Below are 23,747 nucleotides of genomic sequence, written 5' to 3' on the forward strand. Positions count from 1 at the left end.
TTTATTTTGGAAGATAATCTGATGAGTATTTCAACTTCTCACAGCTCATAAATATTATTTAGAAAGTCAAAATGCATTAAAGCAAGAGAAAAAGAAGTTGGTGCTAGCTGTTAGCCATCTTCTATAAATAAGAGCAGTGGAAACAGGCAGATGAACTGAGGCAAATAAAATCTAGGGTAGACTAATTTTTAAAAATTAACTCTGAATCAACTTCTTAATCCTTTTCCCTCTTCGTAATATTTTCAAAGCACTCAAGAGAACAAGGTAACATACGAAGTAATCTTAAGAATTGTCCAAAAGTGCTCTGTTTTCTCCAGACAAAATTTCAGCTCCTGAGCACATGGCACACAGGACCTTTGACCAGTCCCCAGCATCTCTCCGTGTTCCCTCCTCCACAGGCCTCACCCCCAGCCACAGTGTTCCGGGTTTACCTGCCTTTGGCTTCTGTGCCTCTGCAGCTGCTCAACCCTTTGTCTGGAATCCACACCACGGGCTTCTCTATGAAAATCTTACTCATCCCTCAACTAACAGATGAAGTTCATTTCTCCTGCGAAGTCTTTGCTATCTGTGACAGGGAGAGCTAGTGGGTTCCTCTTCCATACTCAAATAACATTGTCCACATCGGTCTTATGGAACTTATTATTGTTTTACACAGCTTTCTTTTCCATTTGACTATGTTGTTTCCTATAGACAAGGACTGTATTTAGCTCATCCTCAACCAAAAGAGCCTAATACATGACCTGCCTGGCAGATAGTAAGCATTTTGTAAATGTTTGTAGAATGAATGAGTGAGGGTGAGAGAGTAAATGAATGAGTGACTGAAATACACATCAGCAATTTGTAATTTGTTTCAATACGGCTAAAATTAAACTGTTAAACTGACATTCATTTTTAAATCAGAAAGGTTATTCAGTCACTGATTCAGTGTTTACTAAGAGTCCTCAGCAATACAAATGGAAGACATAAGAATACTCCTGAAAGACAAATAAGACATTGGCCCTGTTTCCAAGGAATTCAGTCTAGCTAGAAGGGATTACCCATACACACAAATAGATAGGTATAATGCATTCTGAGTCTCAAAGGAGCACAGCTCAAAGGATTTAGAAGTGGGGGCTCAGAGAGAGGACATCTGTGCAAATGAAGCTACAGAACAAATGTGGAGGCGAGAAACCACGCATTGTTTTTGAGGAACTTAATGCAGCTCTGCATTGCTGCAGCCTGAGATTAAAGGAAGCTGTGGTAGGAGGTGGGGCTAGACAGGTAGGAGGGGCCGGATCGTAAACAGCCCTGCAAATTATTTCCAGGGCCTTGTCATAAAGGAATGGGTGCACATTTGAAGGGTTGTAATCAAAAAGTCACAGGGTTAGATTTGTGTGGTCAGCTGTCGGAGGTGGGGAAAGGCAGATTGGAGAGAGAGAAGACTAAGGCAGACTTAATCCATTGTTTAAGTCCATTGTTATTACATATGGACCTATAATGTGAGTTCAAAATATAAAAATTATTAAAAACAAGAGTACTAAGCATCTTGTAGGAACTTTTGTATAAAAGATTTTGTAAAAACTTCACTAAGTTATAAGACTGAAGGATCTTTAGATTTTAATTAGGGCAAATAGGATAGATGGGTAAATGGGAAAAATACTGACTATTCCAACAGAAAAGCAAAAAAAGCTCATGTCACAATTTGGCCTTGTAAAGGAGCATGACATTAAACATGGGAACCCTGCTCTCTTCTGTGAGCCTCACTTTCCTCTAAAATGAAAGATTCTGCTTACCTTACATAGATTCCTGTAAAAAACAAATTAGCTATACAAAAACACAGTTTATGTTGAAGCACTACACAAATATAGGGTGTTTACACATTACTTTTTAAAATCTTTGATTTAAGTAAAGCAAATAGCCAATCTCCAAGAAGGCTGCAAACGTATTCCCAATTCGGCATCTTTATAAAGAGGCAATACATATCTCATCCCAGAAAACATAAGGGAACACTGTATTAGGTATTAAATGAAGGAAGGCAAGCCCATATAGACAACATCTGCCTATTCTACTTATAGGCATTGTTTTTTCTTCCTGGACTCCCATTAGCGTTAATAAGGATGGAGTGTGTACGTCTTAGTATGCCAATAGTGTGTCATTAACCCTCCTAAACACTAATGGATATAATGCACATACATTTCAGCAGAGCAAGCGATAGACTTCTCTATTTTTAGTAACTATATACTGATGCAAACACATGTTTTACAGTATACTGACTCAAATAAAAATTGTAATTTGAGGGCTTCTTAGAGAAATGTCTGATTCTGTAAGACTGGGGTAGAAGATATACAAATGAGCCTGGAGTATCTTGTAGCACCAGAAAGTAAGAATATGCTAAAACAAACAAAAAAAACCCCACAGTAATGGTGTGAGCAACAAAATAAAGTAGTACTGAGTTATAAGCCAGAGTATTAAATAAATATCCATGAGTCCATACTGATAAAAATAAATGATTGAATAAATGTAAAAAAATGGAGGAGCAGAGACAAATGTTCTGTGCAAAATGAATTCCAAATAGTTATTTATTGGAATTTATTCCAAAAAATTTATATTTACAAAATAATTTTATGTAGATACATTTTTTTCAAGGAGGTGGAGTATAACTTCCCACTCCTTGAGTGTGAGCTACACATGGTGATTTCCTTCCAGAGAATGAAATATGGAAAGGGGGTAAAAAAACCAGTAACTCTGCAGTGGGGAGAACTGGCGAACACTCCCTCAACCAGGTGATCAGGGTCACCGTCAACAGTGATAAATCAGATTGATAGCTTGTACCCTTGATACCATTTGATGAAATGGTCACTTTATAGTCTTTCTCCCCAGAACCCACAACCCCAGTCTAGTCATGAGAAAAACATCAGACAAATCCCAATAGAGGGATATTCCAGAAGATACCTGACCAGTACTCCTCAAAACTGTCAAGGTCATCAAAAACAAGGAAAGTCTAAGAAACTGTCAAAAGCAAGAGAAACCTAAGGAAATGTGATAACTAAATGTAAGGTGGTATATCCTGGATGTGTTCCTAGATCAGAAAAAGGACATTAGGCAAAAACTACACAAATATGAATAAAACATGGACTTTAGTTAATAATAATGGATCAATATTGGTTTGGTAAGTAACATGTACCATATTAATATAAGGTATATATCATAGAAAAAACTAGATATAGCATATATGGAAACTCTGTATTATCACAATTTTCCTGTAAATCTAAAACTGTTCTAAAATATAAATTTTATTTTTAAAATAGTATAATTTGAGTTGGAACTTACTCTGTTAAAAGTAATATTATTAAGAGGAAAGACAAAGACATGAACCAGACTTTTAAAAATGGAATCAAATGCACAAGGATTTCCAAATGCATTGGAAAGTGATGTCTATGTAGTCCATAAGTAGGGCCTTTTTAGACTTTGCATGGCAGCAAAGTACTTGGTGATGATCCATGTAGGATTTAACTGTCTACATTATGGTATCATCTTAAATGCTTTGGAAGTTTGTATGAGCAGGAGGAATGAAAATGGTGAGATGTGTGTTCCACTTTTCCATGAGCCAGTCCATTTAACTCTGCAGACACGTGTAAACATGACTCTTCCTTCTGTGATCTGAAAGGCCTTACCTTCTGGTCCCCCAGACGGCGTGGGTTTCCTCACATCCCCGATAACTCTGCTTAAATCCCTGTACAAGGACTTACCATGGTGTGCTCTGCCTGTCCACTTGTGTGTTGCTTCCTCCAGACTGGTCTCCTAGAAGGTGCGGATTTTGCCTTTCATCTCTGCAGCCACACCACTTTAAGGCCATGCTCGATACACAGTGGAGGCTCATATGTGATGTGTGGCGGTACATTTTTAGTGCTTATGCAACTGAATTTTACCATTTGCAGACTTGGGAGAAACCTAGAGACACTGGGTCTTGATTTATCTGTTCCAACCAAATACAAAAGTTCATCTCTTCCCCTACTTCTAAGATAGGAAGCAATTTTAAAAGTTGTATGTTATTTAAACAGAGGAATGTATTGATACATTTAAAAGATTAAGCTTAAAATAGGTGTAAATATATACAGACACCTGAATGGAACCATATTGATGAAGAGTGGTCTCCTTTTCAAAGTTTAATTGGCACCACATGGGGACATATGTATGCATATGGCTGATTCACTTTGTGCAACAGAAACTAACACAGTATTGTGAAGCAATTATACTCCAATGGAGATCTATTAAATATATATTATATATATATATAAAATATATATATAATGCACATACAATACAATCCCCCCCCCCAAAAAAGAAAGATACATTCTCAGATCAGTTCTCCAATCTGACCCCACCTTCTGAATTCAAAGATATGAGGAAAGATGAACATAGAACTTAGTGAAAGAAATTGAAGAGAAGTGAAGGAAGTGGATCTGGAAATAGAAGCATATTTGGTGGGTTTTTTTTTTTTTTAAGGCAAGACTTGTATATATTTAGAATGTTCTTTGTTATCTAGAAATCTGTTAAAGTGTTTCTTGAGTTGCATAAATAATAAACCCCACCCTACACAGTAAATAAACCAGGCCAGCACAAACATGAAAGCCAAGATTTAGAAAGGCAAATGTGATGAATACCTGAAGAACAACCACAGAGGGACAGAAATGTTATTAAAAAAAAAGGAATGCAATGTGGAGACGGCCTGATGCGAAGCTAAAAGATCTTGCTACCTTCTCTCCCTGACTTTTCAACATGCAGGGGGTGATGAAAACAGGATACTATGGCTAGTCTATTCCTTTTGAGAATTTTTTTTTTCAGCACAATTATAAGAGGTTTCAAACTCAGGAAGAGTGATTTGATCATAGTTCTATATAATCATTGTTAACCTACCTACATTGCCTAATTATAGGCTGAATTTATATGATTTCCTACACATCCCCCTGGCTAGAAATGTTTATTGTATGATCTTCTTTAGCACCCCCAAATTTACCATTAAACACCACTTTCTTAGGCTTTTTTGAAATATGAGATTGATTAAATATCAATACCTCCGAGAGGGCTGTTAGTTAGCTGGGAAAAGAGGGGCTGGGTGTCTGAGAGGAGGAGGCAGGTGAATGAAGCAAAGCAGGGTTTTGTTACAAAGGAAGTGAAAGGTCAAAGATCAACTCCACAAATCTACCTGAGATTGGTACAAATAAAAGTGGAGTGAGTGTTGCAAGGTTTGGTTGTCCACATGCTTATTAGGATCAGGCACCTTTAGCCCTGACTCTTCAGTTCCTACTGGGATGAGAGCAAAGCTCTGGCAGGGATTTTATTCATCTCCAAGACCTTCCATCCCTCCTTGGTCTCTCCCCAGGACTTCATTCCTCCTTTCTGCAGCCTCAGGGGAAACGAGGAGGAGTGTACCTGCCTCTTAATCCAGGATTCAAATAATTACTCAAAATAGATCTTACATATTGTGTGCCTTTTCTAAGCATGCTCTTTACACATATTGTTTCATTTTGTCCCCACAACAGACCTGTGTGGTGGGTATCACCTCTATTTAACTAATGAGAGAAGAGACAGGTTAAAATCATTGACTTGCTGAAGTTGAACAGTTAACAAGTGGTGTCACTGAGGTTTGAACACTGATTGCTTCCCCCACAATGTCCACGTCTTTTCCTGCTGGGTCCCATTACATTACTACGATCAACAGCTTTCCCTGATTTGAAGATTATCCTTCAGTTAATATTACATGGCACATCTTTGTCACTGTCACCTACCATCCTCCAAAATCCATGTTAGACTTTTTATTGGGCCAGTTTGATTTATTTCCTTCCCTGGGCTCTTCCTTATTTACATTTATTGCTTTATTATGAAAAGAGGCTAAACTGAGATAAAATATCAAGATCACACCGTCCTTGGAGGAAAAAAATGTAGGAGTTACAATGCTGTAAGCATTCAGAGAAGACATACTGGACATGTCAGAAGAACAATCTCTGGACACTGAAGGAGCAAAGAAATTATGAAGGATGAGAGGAAGAAGATGTTTTTCAGAAGTCCATGAAAAATCTGACTTGTTATACATTAAGAATGGTAATGTAATACTAATAGACCTGCTCTACAAAGCTGTTTTTCAGTCAGCTGCTTTGTTTCGTGTTCAGATTTCCTTTTAAATCGATAGCCCTTGCTTTGCTGTCTTCAACTGAAGGCATTTGCCTTCCAGTAAAACACACACACACACAAAATGGGGGTGGAAATGAGTCAGCCATTTCCTGCCCCAAGATTCAAACCTACTTTGCTTTTCTGAAAACATGATTCAGGCTATCCAACAATAATTTAATTGGCTGTTCTGTAAATTACAGGGCTGACCACCATATAAACACCAGAGAAATCACATGGGTATTCAGTAGTCAGCTATCATTTTTCTGATAATCCTCAGAACTTTCTATTTACATAATTATAAAGCACTATATCACACAGGGTAATGGAAAAGTAAGTCTGTTTTCTATGCAACCTTCAACTTGTGATTTTTTATGCATAATATATATTACAAATTTATGACTCATCTATAGAGATGAAAAAATGTGGTCAGCACACCATATCTGAAATATCATAATGTATCTAATGAGAGTTTATGATATCCTCTGGTTTTAAGGGATGTAATCTTGACATAATAAGTCTGTTTCATAACTGGTTGAATGATGGCCTTCAGGGGGACCAGTGTCAACTAGAGGGAGATATGTGTGCTGCAGGCCTTTCTTTGCCCTGTTCTGTTTGATACGTCTATTACAGATGTGGATGAAAATATCAGAGATAAATTTATATAACCTATGGATGACAAACAATTGAGATAATGGAAAATAAAATAGATGATGGAATCGTGATATGAAATATGACATGTTCATGTGACAGTCTGACTCTAAGAAGATGAAAGTCAATTGGAATGATAGCACTGTCTTGCTTTTTGGTTAAGAAAAGACATAATTTTTAAATGAGCTATACATTATAAATAATATGGCTTTAAAGCAGTACATGAAAAAGGCTTGGAAGTTTTGAATTTATGGTAAGCTCACTATTTGTCACCAATGTATATGGCTGCCGGAGAAAGCTAGTACAATTTGGGGTCGCATTAATGGAGTTAAATTATCTGGAATGAAGGAGGTGACAGGCATAATTGAAGTCTCCATTCTCTTCTGGTCAGACCACTCCTTAAATATAAGTTGATTTTGAATGATGTACTTCTAGAGTGATATAGGCAAAGTAAAGCTTATTAGGAGATCAGGAGTGAATGTGAAAGGACAGGCATAATTGACATTGAAATGTTTTAACCTGGAAAGAGAGAAATTAGGGGTGAGGCAAGGACCTGATAGATGTCTTGAAATATTCAGATAGTTGTCATTTTTAAATTTATCACAAATAGCAACAAGATATAGAAAAGAATCCATGAATATAAATTTCAATAGAGAAAAGATCTTTCTAATAGACCAGAGAGAAGGTAAGCACCCTAAGGAAATGATTCATTCACCATCAGTAGTGTTGGGTACATTTAAAAAAATTATTTAAAAGTATATGTATAAGCACTGCTTATGTCTCAAGCATTGTGTTAAGCCCTGCAGGTAAGGTAATAAACAAAATAGGCACTGTCACTGCTGCCATGTAGATCACTTCTGGTGTAGTTGGAGAGACAGACACTTAATATATAATTGAACATTGTGATTACTTGCAATGAAAGAACTATAGAGAATGTGTAACTATTAATAGAGAGTTCATAGCTACACATAATTTAGAATGGAGGGTTAGGGAAAGCTCCTTTCAGGATCTGACCTTTAAGGACAGGGCTTGAATGATAAGTAGGAACTAAGCAAATAAAGAATGAGGACAAGAAGGAGGCAAGGGAGAATATTCTAGATGAAGAATGTATGCAGACTCTTCAGGAAAGAGCTTGTTGCATTTAGAAGCTGGCAGAATGCCACTGTGGCTGGGACCTAGTGGGTAAGGAGAGGAGAGGCATATTGGAGCCACGGGGCAGTACGCTTTCTAAACTTTGCTCTGGAATAGGAATTTTGTCTAAGGGCAGTGAGGAGCTATTGAAGAGTTTTAACCAAGGAAGTGGCATAATCACATCCGGTTTTTAAGAAGTTCACTTTGGGTACAGTATAGAAAACAGATGGGAAGTAGAGGAAAGAGACTGAATGGAGAGTAACCTTTTATATCCTGGCAAAGAAATGCATGTGACTTGAATTGTGATGGTGACATTGGAGATAGAAGAGGGGAAGGTGGGAGAGGAACTAATGGGGCGCAATCCACAAGCACCACAAGTAGGTGCTCTACTAATGAAGAGAGTGAAGGAGAGAGAGAGAGTCCTTGGAGACCCCCAGAACTCAGGAATAAGCACCTTTCTGAGAAGGGGAACATGAAGGACAAATTGATTTGCTGTGGAGATCAGAAGGTCAGTTTTGAACATGCTAATTTTGATCTCATGATCTTTGATTTCCATGAGATTTCATTTCATTTATTCAACCTATGACATAAGAAAGACATGTTAGATAGATGACTGGATATCTGGAGTCTGGTCAATTTTTAGGCTTGCTACAGCAGAATCACCTGGAACTTCTGATTATTTGGCTACAGCCCAAGCCTAATATATTAGAACCTTGAAGAGAACATAGCCAATCTAATACCCTGAGGTTAGATGCAGTGGAAAAAATGGAAGTGATGTTTGATGCATCACTAGATAGTTGTACTAGTTAATCTTTAAACTTGACAACTTTGAATGACTATAATGTTATGACTAGAAAGATGGCAAGACCAAGAACTAATTCTACTATTACTTTCTAAGAGTAAATGTTCTGATCAAGTCATGAAGCATCTCTGAAGGAAGAGAGCCATCTCCAGATTCTTCTATTTACATTGCCAAGTTTGTTTCCCACGATGCTGCCATCTTGACCAGAAACTAACTGTTGGAGGAACCAGGCTCTAGTCAGAGGCAACCACCTAATGGTTCCAGTGGTCCATGAGATAACCTTTCTTAAGAATCCAGCCAAATTGATGCATCATTCTGGATGGTAACTAATTTTCCAAATCAGATTTTCTCTTTGACTGGAGGGGAAGGGAGTGGGAAAAAGAAAAACAGAAGCATACGGATAAGTAAGAACATAAGAGTTAAAGGGGGATCAAGCAGAGAGAGAAGCAAAGAGAAACAGAAGCAGAGTCACAAGTATGACAATTAGTAGAACAAGGTTTAAGGGACGTCCTCTTCCCAGCAGATGACAATGTAGCTGGATTCCCCAGTTCATTACAGTTCATTTATTCAACAAGTTTTTATTGAGCACCTATTATGTGCCAGAAACTGTACTAAGTGCTGGGAATATCAAATGAACAAAACTGTTGTCATGGACCCCTCATTCTAGGTACATAATGATGAGTGCCATGGAAAAAATTAAGGCAGTGTTATGAGGACATGGATAGTGATGGTAGGATGGGCAGTTATCAGGAAATGAAGACCTTTCTGAGGAGGGAACTGAGTCACCTGTGAGGCCACTGGGTAAAGAGCTTCTCAAGCAGAGAAAGTGGAAAGTACAAATGCTCTGATACAGAAGTGTGTTTGAGATGTTTATAAACGGAAAAAGTCCATGACATTGAACCCTGATGAACAAGGGGCAGTGTGAAAGGAGGTAAGATCAAGGAGAAAGGACAGTGCAGCTCATTCAGGGACTTGTAAGCCGTGATTGGATTTTTCATTTTATTCTGAATGCAACAGGAAGTTTTTTAGGATTTTGATCAAGGGGGTGGCATGATCACATTTGTGCATTAGAGGAATTACTCTGGTTTGTGTGTGGAGACTCAATTGTAGAGGGTCAAGAGCAGAAGCAGGAGAGCAGTAAGGAGGCTACTTCAGCAGCCCAGGCAAGAAACAATGGTGGTCGCACAAGGTAGTAGCAGTGGAAGATACGGAAAATAGAGAAGGGGTACATCTTGAAATTAGCACCAACAGGAGTAGATGATGGATTGGGTAAGGGGGAGCAGTCAAGGATTATGCAAAGGTTTTTGTTCTCAACAGCTGAATAAGATTCATTGAGATGGGGAAAACCCAAAAAAGAACCAATGAGTTTGGTTTTGGACATACTAAATTTGAGAAGTTTCAATGAATGTCATTCATTCAGGTGAAGAAATTTGGTAGCTAGTTAGAAATGGGAGTCTGAGGTTCAGGAGATAAGTTATGGCTGCAGATATGAGTTTGGAGGTCATCAGCCTATCAGTCCTGACAGTGTACCTGTTAAAATGGTTTCCTCGCTCTATTTCTTACCCCCTACCTACCCATGCACCTTCATAAAGCCTTCATCACAAGAGGTGATCTGGACATGTCTCTGTTTTCTGAGAGCTGGTGGAGCCATAAATACCATAGTAACTGAAAGAGGGAAAAATAAATGAATGTAGGAGCTAGGAGACTAGTCTGTCTGGGCATTTATTGAAATGGCGTAGGCAGAATGTAGCATCTCTCTCCTGGGTATAGGCCTGTATATCCAGTAACTCCTCACTACCTAATACAAGAGAAGAAGGAAGGAGTCTAGCTAGTTTGTTTGGTTTTGTTTTACTAATCAGCTACTCACTGGGTCATTCATGAAGCTCTACTTGGCCATTTGGTCAGAGTGATTTCTTTCAGAACTATTAATCATATCTGGTGCTACTTTGCTCTCCTAGCAAACATTTTTTACATTCAATAATTGCATGTTCCACTGCAGTCTGAAGAATTATACATTTCAGAGCAGTTGTTACTATTGATTTTGCATTTCAATAACATTTGCTTTCTAATTCATCTTTTTTATGATTGAAGCTTCTTAATGTGCTTACAATGCACCATATGTTACCATTGCTTAATTTTGTCCCAAAATATTCATTTCTAGCTCTAAGGGACAGGTAGACTGAATAAAATATGTGGATTTAGCTCTCTTTACTCTTTTATCAGTAGCAGGCGACTTTGCTAAGTATTTACAGGTAATAAATGAGGACCTAAGTGGCTTGTAATTATACCCGAATAGCCTCATGAAAGAATTACTGTGCTTTCTCAAGCCTTTAACTCATGACCAAAAATGATTATCATTGAATGGCCATCTTGGAGGGCTCAACAGTAGTAAGGTTATGGGTAAAAATATACAATATGACTAACTTCCCTAAACGTTAGCATCCCACGTTCTTACATTTGAGAGCTAAGTATAAAAACCATGAGCCTTTGGGGCCTTGATTTTAAGATTTTTCCTTTAAAAATAATGCTGTTATTCTCTAAGGACATGAGAACAGTCTTTATTTAGTTAAGCTAACCCAAAATAGAACAGAGGAAATTATTAAATGAGTGAACATGTATCTTTCTTTGGGACCCATTCATGCCAAAACTGATGTGTTTTAAAAGTACAAGATGACTTACAAGAGGGAAAATACCTTCAAAAATGATTACACTGATCTTGAGAAAGGGATGCCTGATAGCCTCAATAATTACCCTGGAATTAACTACAATGCTGATGACTGCATTATTTACTGCAGTCTTATGAACAAGCAAACATTGTACTTTATAGCTGCACAGGACAGAAGTTTATGGAAAGTAGCTATTAATGTGTCCCCTTATGTCCCACCTCTCTTTCAGAGAGAAGCCCCAAATCTAGAGAGCGTACAGCATGGAAAATTTCACTCCCAATTTAGACATCTCTCTAGACTCCAGAGGAAGCTGTTCAGCTGGCCTCTCCTGTAGTTGAAACCGAGCTGTACGACAGCATGATGAGTCACTGGGCCAACAGCCCACGTGCCAGGCTGGAACACGAGCAACTAGATTGGACACACTCTGCCTCATGTCAGGAATACTGTTGTGTGAGAAATAAAAGAAACCTTCTCTGGAATTGATGTTGGTCAAAATTCTGATACACTTAGATGTTCTTTTAGCAGTTCTAATTTGGTGGGGGAGGGGTGGAAATTCTGGGAGAACACCAGAATCTGAGCTAGCATTCTTAGTTGCTATTTCAACAGCTGTTACATGTACAGCTAATAGCTGTTTGACTGGGTTTCTTAGAACTGCTCCTGACACAGGGCAGTGAAGCAACACTTTACTGTATCTGTATCTGTCTGAAATTCAAGACGTACTTTGCTTAAGCCAAAGAAAAAAAGGTAATCATCTGCCAACACTTGCAAGAGTAATTAGGGATTCTAGAAAAATCTCTTCAGGGAAAACATGTGAGGAAGGGTAAAAGAAAACTTTTGTCAGTATTTTGGAAAATCTGAATTTCCAGACTGAGATTTTGAGACATCGCTAGTTGTCCCTTCTTCACCTATTTCACTCTTGATGAAACTAGATTTCAAATAACATATGTTACTGAAAGTCAGTAATGTGACTTTCAGTAAGATAGATCTAGCTTATAAGCAGGTATAAGGCGCCTGAGAACAGCCTGCCTGCCATCCATGAACTCAGCACTCACAACAACCGGAAACAGTACATGAACAGTACCTTTCATGGCGGGTGGTGTGTACACGCTCTGCTTCCTTTGCTTAGGGGATGCATTCTGTGACTGGATAGAGAGAAAAAAGTAATAAGTCTTATATTTGGATAAAAAGTACAATGTCATCAGCCCTTTGAGGGAAATAAACACCTAGTAACATTAGTTTATTTTAAAAAGAAAGAAAGAGATAGTACTAATCGTTTCCATTTTAGAGAAAAGCATAAGTCCCAGGACAAAATATACTCCAAAAGCTATGTCCATGGTATAATTATATCTGTTCATAGGATTGTCAGTGGTTCTGGAGGGTTAATGAGAGTCCTTGCTAAATAATATCAGTCTATAATCCTATGGAATTGAGATGTTCAATCTAATAGCTCCATTTCCTTGGAATTACAATGTTGAGGTAATATTCTTTTACATGTTCAAAAGCTCTCTCCTAACAAAACTGCTGCTTAACACTCTTAAGCACACTGGATCAGAATTAATTTATTGAGGCAGAAATTTTTGCACTAAAAATGATACAAATTGGAACAGAGGAACATATTTCAGGGTCAGAACCACAATAATAATATTTAAAGTTTAGATAGAAATAGATATTTATATATGTATAAGGCATTACTTATTATAATAAATTATATATATATGTGGTCTACACCTCGATCAGATTATGTCAAAGACTCCTTTTTAATGGTGTGTCTACTTATATTTCAGTGTGTCAAAGGCAGGAGTTTTAGCGTCTGGAGCAATTATTTTTGCTTTGGAAAGTTCAGGTATAAATAGTTACAAGATACTTTTTGAGGATTGTTCTAGGCTTTCCATGCATATTAGAAAGAACATATGTACAGAGTCTGAAGAAAACTAGAAACTGTTTCATGAAGTTGTAAATAGAGCCTGAGGCATCTTTACTCTTATGTACTAAAGCGTAATTGCCCTCAAAGGAGTCATCAAGATGTTGGTATTTAGCTGATGCAAAAACAACCTATTAAAAAGTAAAAAATTCAACCAAATAGTTACCAAATCCATATCAATCAAAGCAAATGGTACAAGCAAATTTCTGCAAAATAGAGTGTTTTGATACCAGTCTATTATGCACAGATGCAGGCAGGGCAACTCTACATTAGTATATGTGTGTGGATGATTGAGCCTTCTGTTGTACCTCTGCTGTATTCTGTCACATTTGGTTGATTTTAAGAAGCATTCACTTCCAGGTTTTCTTATATGTTTATTTCCATATACATATTCAAAGATTAAGTAGAAAATTAATTCTACAGAAAAGTTGGTTTGTTTAGTAACAGTGGTAAAACTTACTAATAAAAATTATATTTATGTAAGAGTTTAGTTTTCAAAGCATTTCACATTTACAATCTCATTAAATTTTTAGAAAAGTCTTGAGAGATACTTTCTGGTTATTTTGTTCTTTCTACATTTTCCACTGAGTTTTGCTAGATGCCTACTCATGTGGCCATGGGAATTGAATATCAAGTCTGCATGAGTCCTACTCAATATTTGTTCCATTTCTGGGCACAAGTTTGCTCATTTTCTTGTATTCTGTGTATCCTATGTTATCAGCTCCCCTAGGCCCCCCGTCCCTGGTTCATATTTTCAATCTGAACTCCTACATGTGTATGTGGAGACTGGCCTCAGGATCTGCTCTTGGCTCCACACACCAGAGGACCCTTAAGAGGTGTCTGTCCCCCACCTTCTTGTTCCAGGGTTCCAACATTGGCTGTCCCAACCTGTGATGGTCATACACAACCAGTCACTAAATTGAAATTATCAATACCATATCTTGCCTCTAAAATCAGTAGTTTATTTTAGAAGTTTTTCCAGGGGTTAGTATTTCATAGGTGGAGAATCAAGGGTAACCTAGAGGTGGAGATTTTATGACACCATTTTACTGTTTGTTCAGTAGGGGAAAGCAAATCAAATAGTTTTTACAACACAGTTATATTGATACCATATTTTATATCACATCAGATCAAACTGGTAGTGTTTTTAGTTGGTTGGACACATATTTATACAGAGTATAAGAAAACTTACTTCTGCTTGTGTGTTGGTCACTCTCTTGTCATCTATTTCTGCAAGAGAAGTAGGTGTAATTATTAGAAAGTTGATATTTTTCCTTGTAATATGCACATTAAATTTTCAATAACATGGAACAGAATGATTTAATAATTGCCTTATGCTTATACAATATCCATGGCTTAGTCTAGTGGCTGAGAGGGCAGTGGGAGGCAGAAAGAAATAGTTTCCTTCTGAGATAACCCTCTCCCACAGGTTTAAAAAAGGCAATAAAAAAGCATCCCTCCTGAAATTCCAAATTGCCCAACTTCCAGCAGTCCAGAAGGGGGACCAGAGAAATGCCTCCTAGAACAACCGTTGGCATCATCAACCTCACAGTGCTAAGGCGTAAACAACCTCCTCTCCTCATGGATTTTGCAGCACTGTCTATTAACTGTAGCCTCTGTCAATTTTCCTTAAGTTTGCCAGTAAGCAGAACAAACCTATTTTTCCGCTCAGCCCAATCACTGACTCTAAAAGAGGCACCCTCTTTTCTATATGCCCCTGGAAAGAATCAGTAACTTTATCAGAAATATTTTTTGTAACACTTCTAGGGCAACTTCCACGTAGTCTGTGTAAAAAAACAGTTGTGAGGAAGGGGAGAGAGGAGGAAGAGGTGCTCACATACTCCCCTTCCACAGAGCGAGGACATTCTGGGCTGGGCTTCTTTCCTACCTCCTCACCTGCTTTGCATGGATTCTGCCTCTTGGCTTCTAGACCCAGTTGACCGTTCGTCACTTTTAGGTTAGTCCCACAGCTGAGAGATTGATGCCATGGTTTAAGTACTGAACGAGACGTTCATGAAAGAATGTCTAAAAGCGAGTATAATTGTAACTTTGGTTTGTAACTCCGCATTTTGTTCTCTACATAATTTAAGAGGCTAGTGAATTTAAAGAATTATTAGTTTATGTTTTTGGGTACATAATGTATAAGGATGTAATTTTGTGATATAAATAACCATAAGGGGTTGGGACAGGTGTAAAAGAAGAGTGTTTGTATGTTATTGAAGTTAAACTAGTATAAATTCAAATTAAAGTGTTATAAATTTAGGGTTTTAAATGTAATCTCCATTGTAACTACAAAGAAAACAGCTATAGAATGTACACAAAAGGAAATGAGAAAGAAATTTAAACAATTCACTACAAAAAATTAACTAAACATGGGGCTTCCCTGGTGGTCCAGTGGTGAAGAATCTGCCTTCCAATGCAGGGGATGCAGGTACATCCCGGATCAGGGAACTAAGATCCCACATACCATGGGGCAACTAAGCCTGTGCACCACAACTACAAGCACACAAGCCACAACTAGAGAGCCCGGGTGCCACAACTAGAGAGAAGCCTGCATGCCACAATGAAAGATCCCGTGTGTGGCAACTAAGACACGACGCAGCCAAAAATAAATAAATAACATATTTTTTAAAAGTAAGCATAAAGGAAGACAGGAATTCAGGAAATGAGGGACAAAAAAGCTATAAGTCATATAGGAAACAAATAGCAAAATGACAGAAGGAAGTCTTATTAGTTACTTTAAATGTAAACAGATTAAAATCTTCAAAAGAGCAAGATTAGCAAAATAGATAAGATCATATGATCCAATATGTACTACCTACAAGAGACTCACTTTAGATCCAAATATACAAATAGGGTAAAAGTCAAAGGTTAGAAAAAACAATTCTATGCAAATAGAAACCAAAAGAGAGCAGGGTGACTATACTAATATCAGACAAAATAGACTTCAAATCAAAAAAAGTTATGAGACAAAGAAGACATATATTAAGAAAAGTTTCAATACAGAAAGAAGATATATAAAAATTATAAACATTTGTCTACCTAACAACAGACCATCAAAGTATCTGAGGCAAAACTAACAGAACTGAACAGAGAAATAAACTGTTCTGCAGTAATAGTTGGAGACTTCAATACCCCACTCTCAATAATGGGTAGAGCAACCAGAAAGAAGATACGCAGGGAAAGAGAAGACTTAAAAACTTAATAAATCAAATATATCTAATAGACATATATAGAAGATTCTACCAATTACAATCGCACACATAGTCTTTTCAAATGTACATGGAAACTTTTTCCAGGAGAGACCGTATGTAAGGCCACAAATTAAGTCTTTTTTTTTTTAACATTTTTATTGGAGTATAATTGCTTTACAATGGTGTGTTAGTTCTTGCTTTATAACAAAGTGAATCAGTTATACATATACATATATCCCTATATCTCCCCCCTCTTGCATCTCCCTCCCTCCCACCCTCCCTATCCAACCTTTCTAGCTGTTCATAAAGCACAGAGCTGATCTCCCTGTGCTATGCGACTGCTTCCCACTAGCTGTCTATTTTACATATGATAGTGTATATATGTCTATATATACATTACCACTCTCTCACTTTGTCCTAGCTTACCCTTTCTGCTCCCCGTGTCCTCAAGTCCATTCTCTAGTAGGTCTGTGTCTTTGTTCCTGTCTTACCCCTAGGCTCTTCATGACCACTATTTTTTTTTTTTTTTTAGATTCCATATATATGTGTTAGCATATGGTATTTGTTTTTCACTTTCTGACTTACTTCACTCTGTATGACAGACTCTAGGTCCATCCACCTCATTACAAATAATTCAGTTAAGTTTCTTTTTATGGCTGAGTAATATTCCACTGTATATATGAGCTACATCTTCTTTATCCATTCATCTGTTGATGGACACTTAGGTTGCTTCCATGTCCTGGCTATTGTAAATAGAGCTGCAATGAACATTGCGGTACCTGACTCTTTTTGAATTATGGTTTTCTCAGGGTATATACCCAGTAGTGGGATTGATGGGTCATATGGTAGTTCTACTTTAAGTTTCTTAAGGAACCTCCATACTGGTCTGCATAGTGGCTGTATCAATTTACATTCCCACCAACAATGTATGAGGGTTCCCCTTTTCTCCACATTCTCTCCAGCATTTATTGTTTGTAGATTTTTTAGTGATGCCCATTCTGACTGGTGTGAGATGATACTGCATTGTAGTTTTGATTTGCATTTCTCTAATGATTAATGATGTTGAGCATTCTTTCATGTGTTTGTTGGCACTCTGTATATCATCTTTGGAGAAATGTCTATTTAGGTCTTCTGCCCATTTTTGGATTGGGTTGTTTGTTTATTTGTTATTGACCTGCATGAGCTGCTTGTAAATTTTGGAGGTTAATCCTTTGTCAGTTGCTTCATTTGCAATTATTTTCTCCCATTCTGAAGGTTGTCTTTTTGTTTTATGGTTTCCTTTGCTGTGCAAAAGCTTTTAAGTTTCATTAGGTCCCATTTGTTTATTTTTGTTTTTATTTCCATTTCTCTAGGGGGTGGGTCAAAAAGGATCTTGCTGTGATTTATGTCATAGAGTGATCTGCCTATGTTTTCCTCTAAGAGTTTGGTAGTTTCTGGCATTACATTTAGGCCTTTAATCCATTATGAGTTTACTTTTGTGTATGGTGTTAGGGAGTGTTCTAATCTCATACTTCTACATGTACCTGTCCAGTTTTCCCAGCACCACTTATTGAAGAGGCTGTCCTTTCTCCACTGTACATTCCTGCCTCCTTTATCAAAGATAAGGTGACCGTATATGAGTGGGTTTATCTCTGGGCCTTCTATGCTGTTCCATTGATCTATATTTCTGTTTTTGTGCCAGTACCATACTGTTTTGATTACTGTAGCTTTGTAGTATAGTCTGAAGTCCAGGAGCCTGATTCCTCCAGATCCATTTTTCTTTCTCGAGATTGCTTTGGCTATTCGGGGTCTTTTATGTTTCCATACAGATTGTGAAATTTTTTGTTCTAGTTCTGTGAAAACTGCCAGTGGTAGTTTGATAGGGATTGCATTGAATCTGTAGATTGCTTTGGGTAGTAGAGTCATTTTCACAATGTTGATATTTCCAATCCAAGAACATGGTATATCTCTTCGTCTATTTGTATCTTTAATTTCTTTCATCAGTGTCTTATAATTTTCTGCATATAGGTCTTTTGTCTCCTTAGGTAGGTTTATTCCTAAGTATTTTATTCTTTTTGTTGCAGTGGTAAATGGGAGTATTTTCTTAATTCTACTTTCAGATTTTTCATCATTAGTGTATAGGAATGCAAGAGATTTCTGTGCATTAATTTTGTGTCCTGCTACTTTACCAAATTCATTGATTAGCTCTAGTAGTTTTCTGGCAGCATCCTTAGGATTCTCTGTATATAGTATCATGTTATCTGCAAACAGTGACAGCTTTACTTCTTTTTTTCCAATTTGGATTCCTTTTATTTCTTTTTCTTCTCTGATTGCTGTGGCTAAAACGTCCAAAACTGTGTTGAATAATAGTGATTAGAGTGTCAACCTTGTCTTCTTCCTGATCTTAGTGGAAATATTTTCAGTTTTTCACCATTGAGAATGATGTTGGCAGTGCGTTTGTCATATATGACCTTTATTATGTTGAGGAAAGTTCCCTCTATGCCTGCTTTCTGGAGGGTTTTTATCATAAATGGGTGTTGAATTTTGTCGAAAGCTTTTTCTGCATCTACTGAGATGATTGTATGCTTTTTCTCCTTCAATTTGTTAATATGGTGTATCACATTGATTGATTTGCGTATATTGAAGAATTCTTGCATTCCTGGGATAAACCCCACTTGATCAAGGTGTATGACTCTTTTAGTGTGCTGTTGGATTCTGTTTGCTAGTATTTTGTTGAGGATGTGTGCATCTGTGTTTATCAGTGATATTGGTCTGTAGTTTTCTTTTTTTGTGACATCTTTGTTTGGTTTTGGTATCGGGGTGATGGTGGCCTCGTAGAATGAGTTTGGGAGTGTTCCTCCCTCTGCTATATTTTGGAAGAGTTTGAGAAGGATAGGTGTTAGATCTTCTCTAAATGTTTGATAGAATTCACCTGTGAAGCCATCTGGTCTTGGGCTTTTGTTTGTTAGAAGATTTTTAATCACAGTTTCAATTTCAGTGCTTGTGATTGGTCTGTTCATATTTTCTATTTCTTCCTGGTTCAATCTCGTAAGGTTGTGCATTTCTAAGAATTTGTCCATTTTTTCCAGGTTGTCCATTTTATTGGCATGTAGTTTGCTTGTAGTAATCTTTCATGATCCTTTGTATTTCTGCAGTGTCAGTTTTTACTTCTCCTTTTTCATTTCTAATTCTATTGACTTGAGTCTTCTCCCTGTTTTTCTTGATGAGTCTGGCTAATGGTTTATCAATTTTGTTTATCTTCTCAAAGAACCACCTTTTAGTTTTATTGATCTTTGCTGTTGTTTCCTTCATTTCTTTTTCATTTATTTCTGATCTGATCTTTATAATTTCTTTCCTTCTGCTAACTTTGGGGGTCTTTTGTTGTTCTTTCTCTAATTGCTTTAGGTTAAGGTTAGGTTGTTTATTTGAGATATTTCTTGTTTCTTAAGGTAGGATTGTATTGCTATAAACTTCCCTCTTAGAACTGCTTTTGCTGCATCCCATAGGTTTTGGGTTGTCGTGTTTTCATTGTCATTTGTTTCTAGGTATTTTTTGATTTCCTCTTTGATTTCTTCAGTGGTCTCTTGGTTATTAAGTAGTGTATTGTGTAGCCTCCATGTGTTTGTATTTTTTACCGATTTTTTCCTGTAATTGATATGTAGTCTCGTAGCGTTGTGGTCAGAAGACATACTTGATATGATTTCAGTTTTCTTAAATTTACCAAGGCTTGATTTGTGACCCAAGATATGATCTATCCTGGAGAATGTTCCATGAGCACTTGAGAAGAAAGTATATTCTGTTGTTTTTGGATGGAATGTCCTATAAGTATCAGTTAAGTCCATCTTGTTTAATGTGTCATTCAAAGCTTGTGTTTCTTATTTATCTCCATTTTGGATGATCTGTCCAATGGTTAAAGTGGGGTGTTCAAGTCCCCTACTATGATTGTGTTACTGTCAATTTCCTCTTTTATGGCTGTTAGTATTTGTCTTATGTATTGAGGTGCTCCTGTGTTCGGTGCATAAATATTTACAGTTATTATATCTTGGATGGATCCCTTGGTCATTATGTAGTGTCCTTCTTTGTCTCTTCTAATAGTCTTTGTTTTAAAGTCTATTTTGTCTGATATGAGAATTGCTACTCCAGCTTTCTTTTGGTTTCCATTTGCATGGAATATCTTTTTCCATCCCCTCACTTTCAGTCTGTCTGTGTCCCTCGGTCTGAAGTGGGTCTCTTATAGACAGCATATATACAGGTCTTGTTTTTTTGTTTTTTGCAGTACGTGGGCCTCTCACTGTTGTGTGCTCTCCCGTTGCGGAGCACAGGCTACGGACGCGCAGGCTCAGCAGCCATGGCTCACGGGTCTAGCCACTCCGCGGCATGTGGGATTTTCCCGGACTGGGGCATGAACCCGTGTCCCCTGCATCGGCAGGCAGACTCTCAACCACTGCGCCACCAGGGAAGCCCAGGTGTAGTTTTTGTATCCATTCAGCCAGTCTGTGTCTTTTCGTTGGAGCATTTAATCCATTTACATTTAAGGTAATTATCGATATGTATGTTCCTATTCCCATTTTCTTAATTGTTTTGGGTTTGTTATTGTAGGTCTTTTCCTTCCCTTGTGTTTCCTGCCTAGAGAAATTCCTATAGCATTTGTTGTAAAGCTGGTTTGGTGGTGCTGAATTCTCTTAGCTTTTGCTTGTCTGTGAAGGTTTTTATTCTCCGTCAAATCTGAATCTGATCCTTGCTGTGTAGAGTAATCTTGGTAATCTTTTTCCCTTTCATCACTTTAAATATGTCCTGCCACTCCCTTCTGGCCTGCACAGTTTCTGCTGAAAGATCAGCTGTTAACCTTATGGGGATTCCCTTGTGTGTTATTTGTTGTTTTTCCCTTGCTGCTTTTAATATTTTTTCTTTGTATTTAATTTTTGATAGTTTGATTAATATGTGTCTTGGTATGTTTCTCCTTGGATTTATCCTGTATGGGATGCTCTGTGCTTCCTGGACTTGGGTGGCTATTTCCTTTCCCATGTTAGGGACATTTTCAACTATAATCTCTTCAAATATTTTCTCAGTCCCTTTCTTTTTCTCTTCTTCTTCTGGAACCCCTATGATTCGAATGTTGGTGCATTTAATATTGTCCCAGAGGTCTCTGAGACTGTCTTCAATTCTTTTCATTCTTTTTTCTTTATTCTGCTCTGCAGTAGTTATTTGCACTCTTCTATCTTCCAGGTCACTTATCCATTTTTCTGCCTCAGTTATTCTGCTATTGATCCCTTCTAGAGAATTTTTTCATTTCATTTATTGTGTTGTTCATGACTGTTTGTTTGCTCTTTAGTTCTTCTGAGTCTTGTTAAACTTTTCTTGTATTTTCTCCATTTTATTTCCAAGATTTTGGATCATCTTTACTATCATTATTCTGAATTGTTTTTGAGGTAGACTGCCTATTTCCTCGTCATTTGTTAGGTCTGGTGGGTTTTATCTTGCTCCTTCATCTGCTGTGTGTTTTTCTGTATTATCATTTTGCTTATCTCACTGTGTTTGGGGTCTCCTTTTTGCAGGCTGCAGGTTCATAGTTACCATTGTTTTTGATGTCTGTCCGCAGTGGCTAAAGTTGGTTCAGTGGGTTGTGTAGGCTTCCTGGTGGAGGGGACTAGTGCCTGTGTTCTGGTGGATGAGGCTGGATCTTGTCTTTCTGGTGGACAGGTCCACGTCTGGTGGTGTGTTTTGGGGTGTCTGTGGACTTACTATGACTTTAGGCAGCCTCTCTGCTAATGGGTGGGGTTGTGTGCCTGTTTTGTTAGTTGTTTAGCATAGGGTGTCCGGCACTGTAGCTTGCTGGTAATTGAGTGGAGTTGGGTCTTGATGTTCAGATGGAGATCTCAGGGAGATTTTCGCCGTTTGATATTACGTGGAGCTGGGAGTTCTCTGGTGGACCATTGTCCTGACCTTGGCTCTCCCACCTCAGAGGCACAGCCCTGACGGCTGGCTGGAGCACCAAGAGCCCGTCATCCACACGGCAGCTATGAGGTGTCTCCAAAGAATCCACAAATGCACAAGGTAGCAGGAAGAGCATTCAGGACCTTGACACACGAGGACAGGGTGTCATTAGCAGACCAATTCGGCCACATCTTGCCATGGTTAACACTGCACTGTGGAAATTAGCGTGGGCCTTGAACACCAGTGGGGATAGTGAGACAACTGAATGAGGAGATGCAATGCTGAACTTGAGACCATCCAGAGGCATAGGCAGAGCACTGGGTACTTTCAAACTCCAGAACTCCACACTCCAGAGGCCCTCCTTTAGACGCGCTGCCTGCAAATTAAGTCTTAATAGATTTTAAAAGGTATCCTAAAGTGACTTCTCCAACCACAATGAGATGAAGTTAGAAATCAGTAACAGATAAAACTGGGAAATTCACAAATTTGTGGAAATTAAACAGCACACTCTTAAACAACCAATGAATCAAAGAAGAAGTCATAAACACAGCATACCAAAACTTAAGGGTCACAGTGATTGCAGTGCTAAGAGAAAAATGTATAGCTGTAACTGCTCACATTAAAAGTCAAGCAAGGGGCTTCCCTGGTGGCGCAGTGGTTGGGAGTCCGCCTGCCGATGCAGGGGACACGGGTTCGTGCCCCGGTCCGGGAGGATCCCACATGCCGCGGAGCGGCTGGGCCCGTGAGCCATGGCCGCTGAGCCTGCGCGTCTGGAGCCTGTGCTCCGCAGCGGGAGAGGCCACAACAGTGAGAGGTCTGCGTACCGCAAAAAAAAAAAAAAAAAGTCAAGCAAGATTTCAAATCAGCAGCCTAACTTTACAACTTACAGAACTAGAAGGAAAAGAACAATAAATCCAAATCTGAAAACCGGAGAACCAGGGAGGCCGATGGTGTAAATTGTGGTTCAAGTCCATTGGGCCTTTGGACTTGAGCCAGAACTTACACCATTGCACCCCCTATTTCTCAGGCCATCAAATTTGGACTGAAGCTATACCATTGGCTTTCTGGGACTTTAGCTTGCAGATGACAGATTATGGGACTTTTCAGCCTCTGTAATCATATAAGCCAACCCCTTATAGTAAATCTCTTTTTATATATTCTATTGTTTCTGTTTCTCTGGAAGAACCCTGACCAATATAGTCATCAAAAAAGGAAAGTCTGAGAAACTGTCACAGCCAAGAAGAGCCTAAGGAGACATGATAACTAAATGTAATGGTGTATCCTGGATGAGAACCTAAAACCGAGAAAGGGCATTGGGTTAA

General features: G+C 38.2%; 1 protein-coding gene across 2 annotated transcripts in view; it reads right to left on the reverse strand.

Annotated features, from left to right (window-relative positions):
• The window catches only part of PPP1R1C (protein phosphatase 1 regulatory inhibitor subunit 1C), a 128,257-nt gene that overhangs the window by 43,474 nt on the left and 61,036 nt on the right, over window positions 1-23,747 (reverse strand). For both annotated transcript variants that reach the window (XM_060015624.1, XM_060015623.1), the window contains exons 3-4: window positions 14,511-14,548; window positions 12,479-12,539 (exon numbers count right to left, since the gene is read on the reverse strand). In XM_060015624.1, coding sequence (XP_059871607.1) covers window positions 12,479-12,539; window positions 14,511-14,548 — 99 coding nt within the window. The remainder of the gene's footprint in view (window positions 1-12,478; window positions 12,540-14,510; window positions 14,549-23,747) is intronic.

This window comes from Delphinus delphis, chromosome 7, assembly GCF_949987515.2.
Source record: "Delphinus delphis chromosome 7, mDelDel1.2, whole genome shotgun sequence".
In the NCBI taxonomy this organism is placed as follows: Eukaryota; Metazoa; Chordata; class Mammalia; order Artiodactyla; family Delphinidae; genus Delphinus; species Delphinus delphis.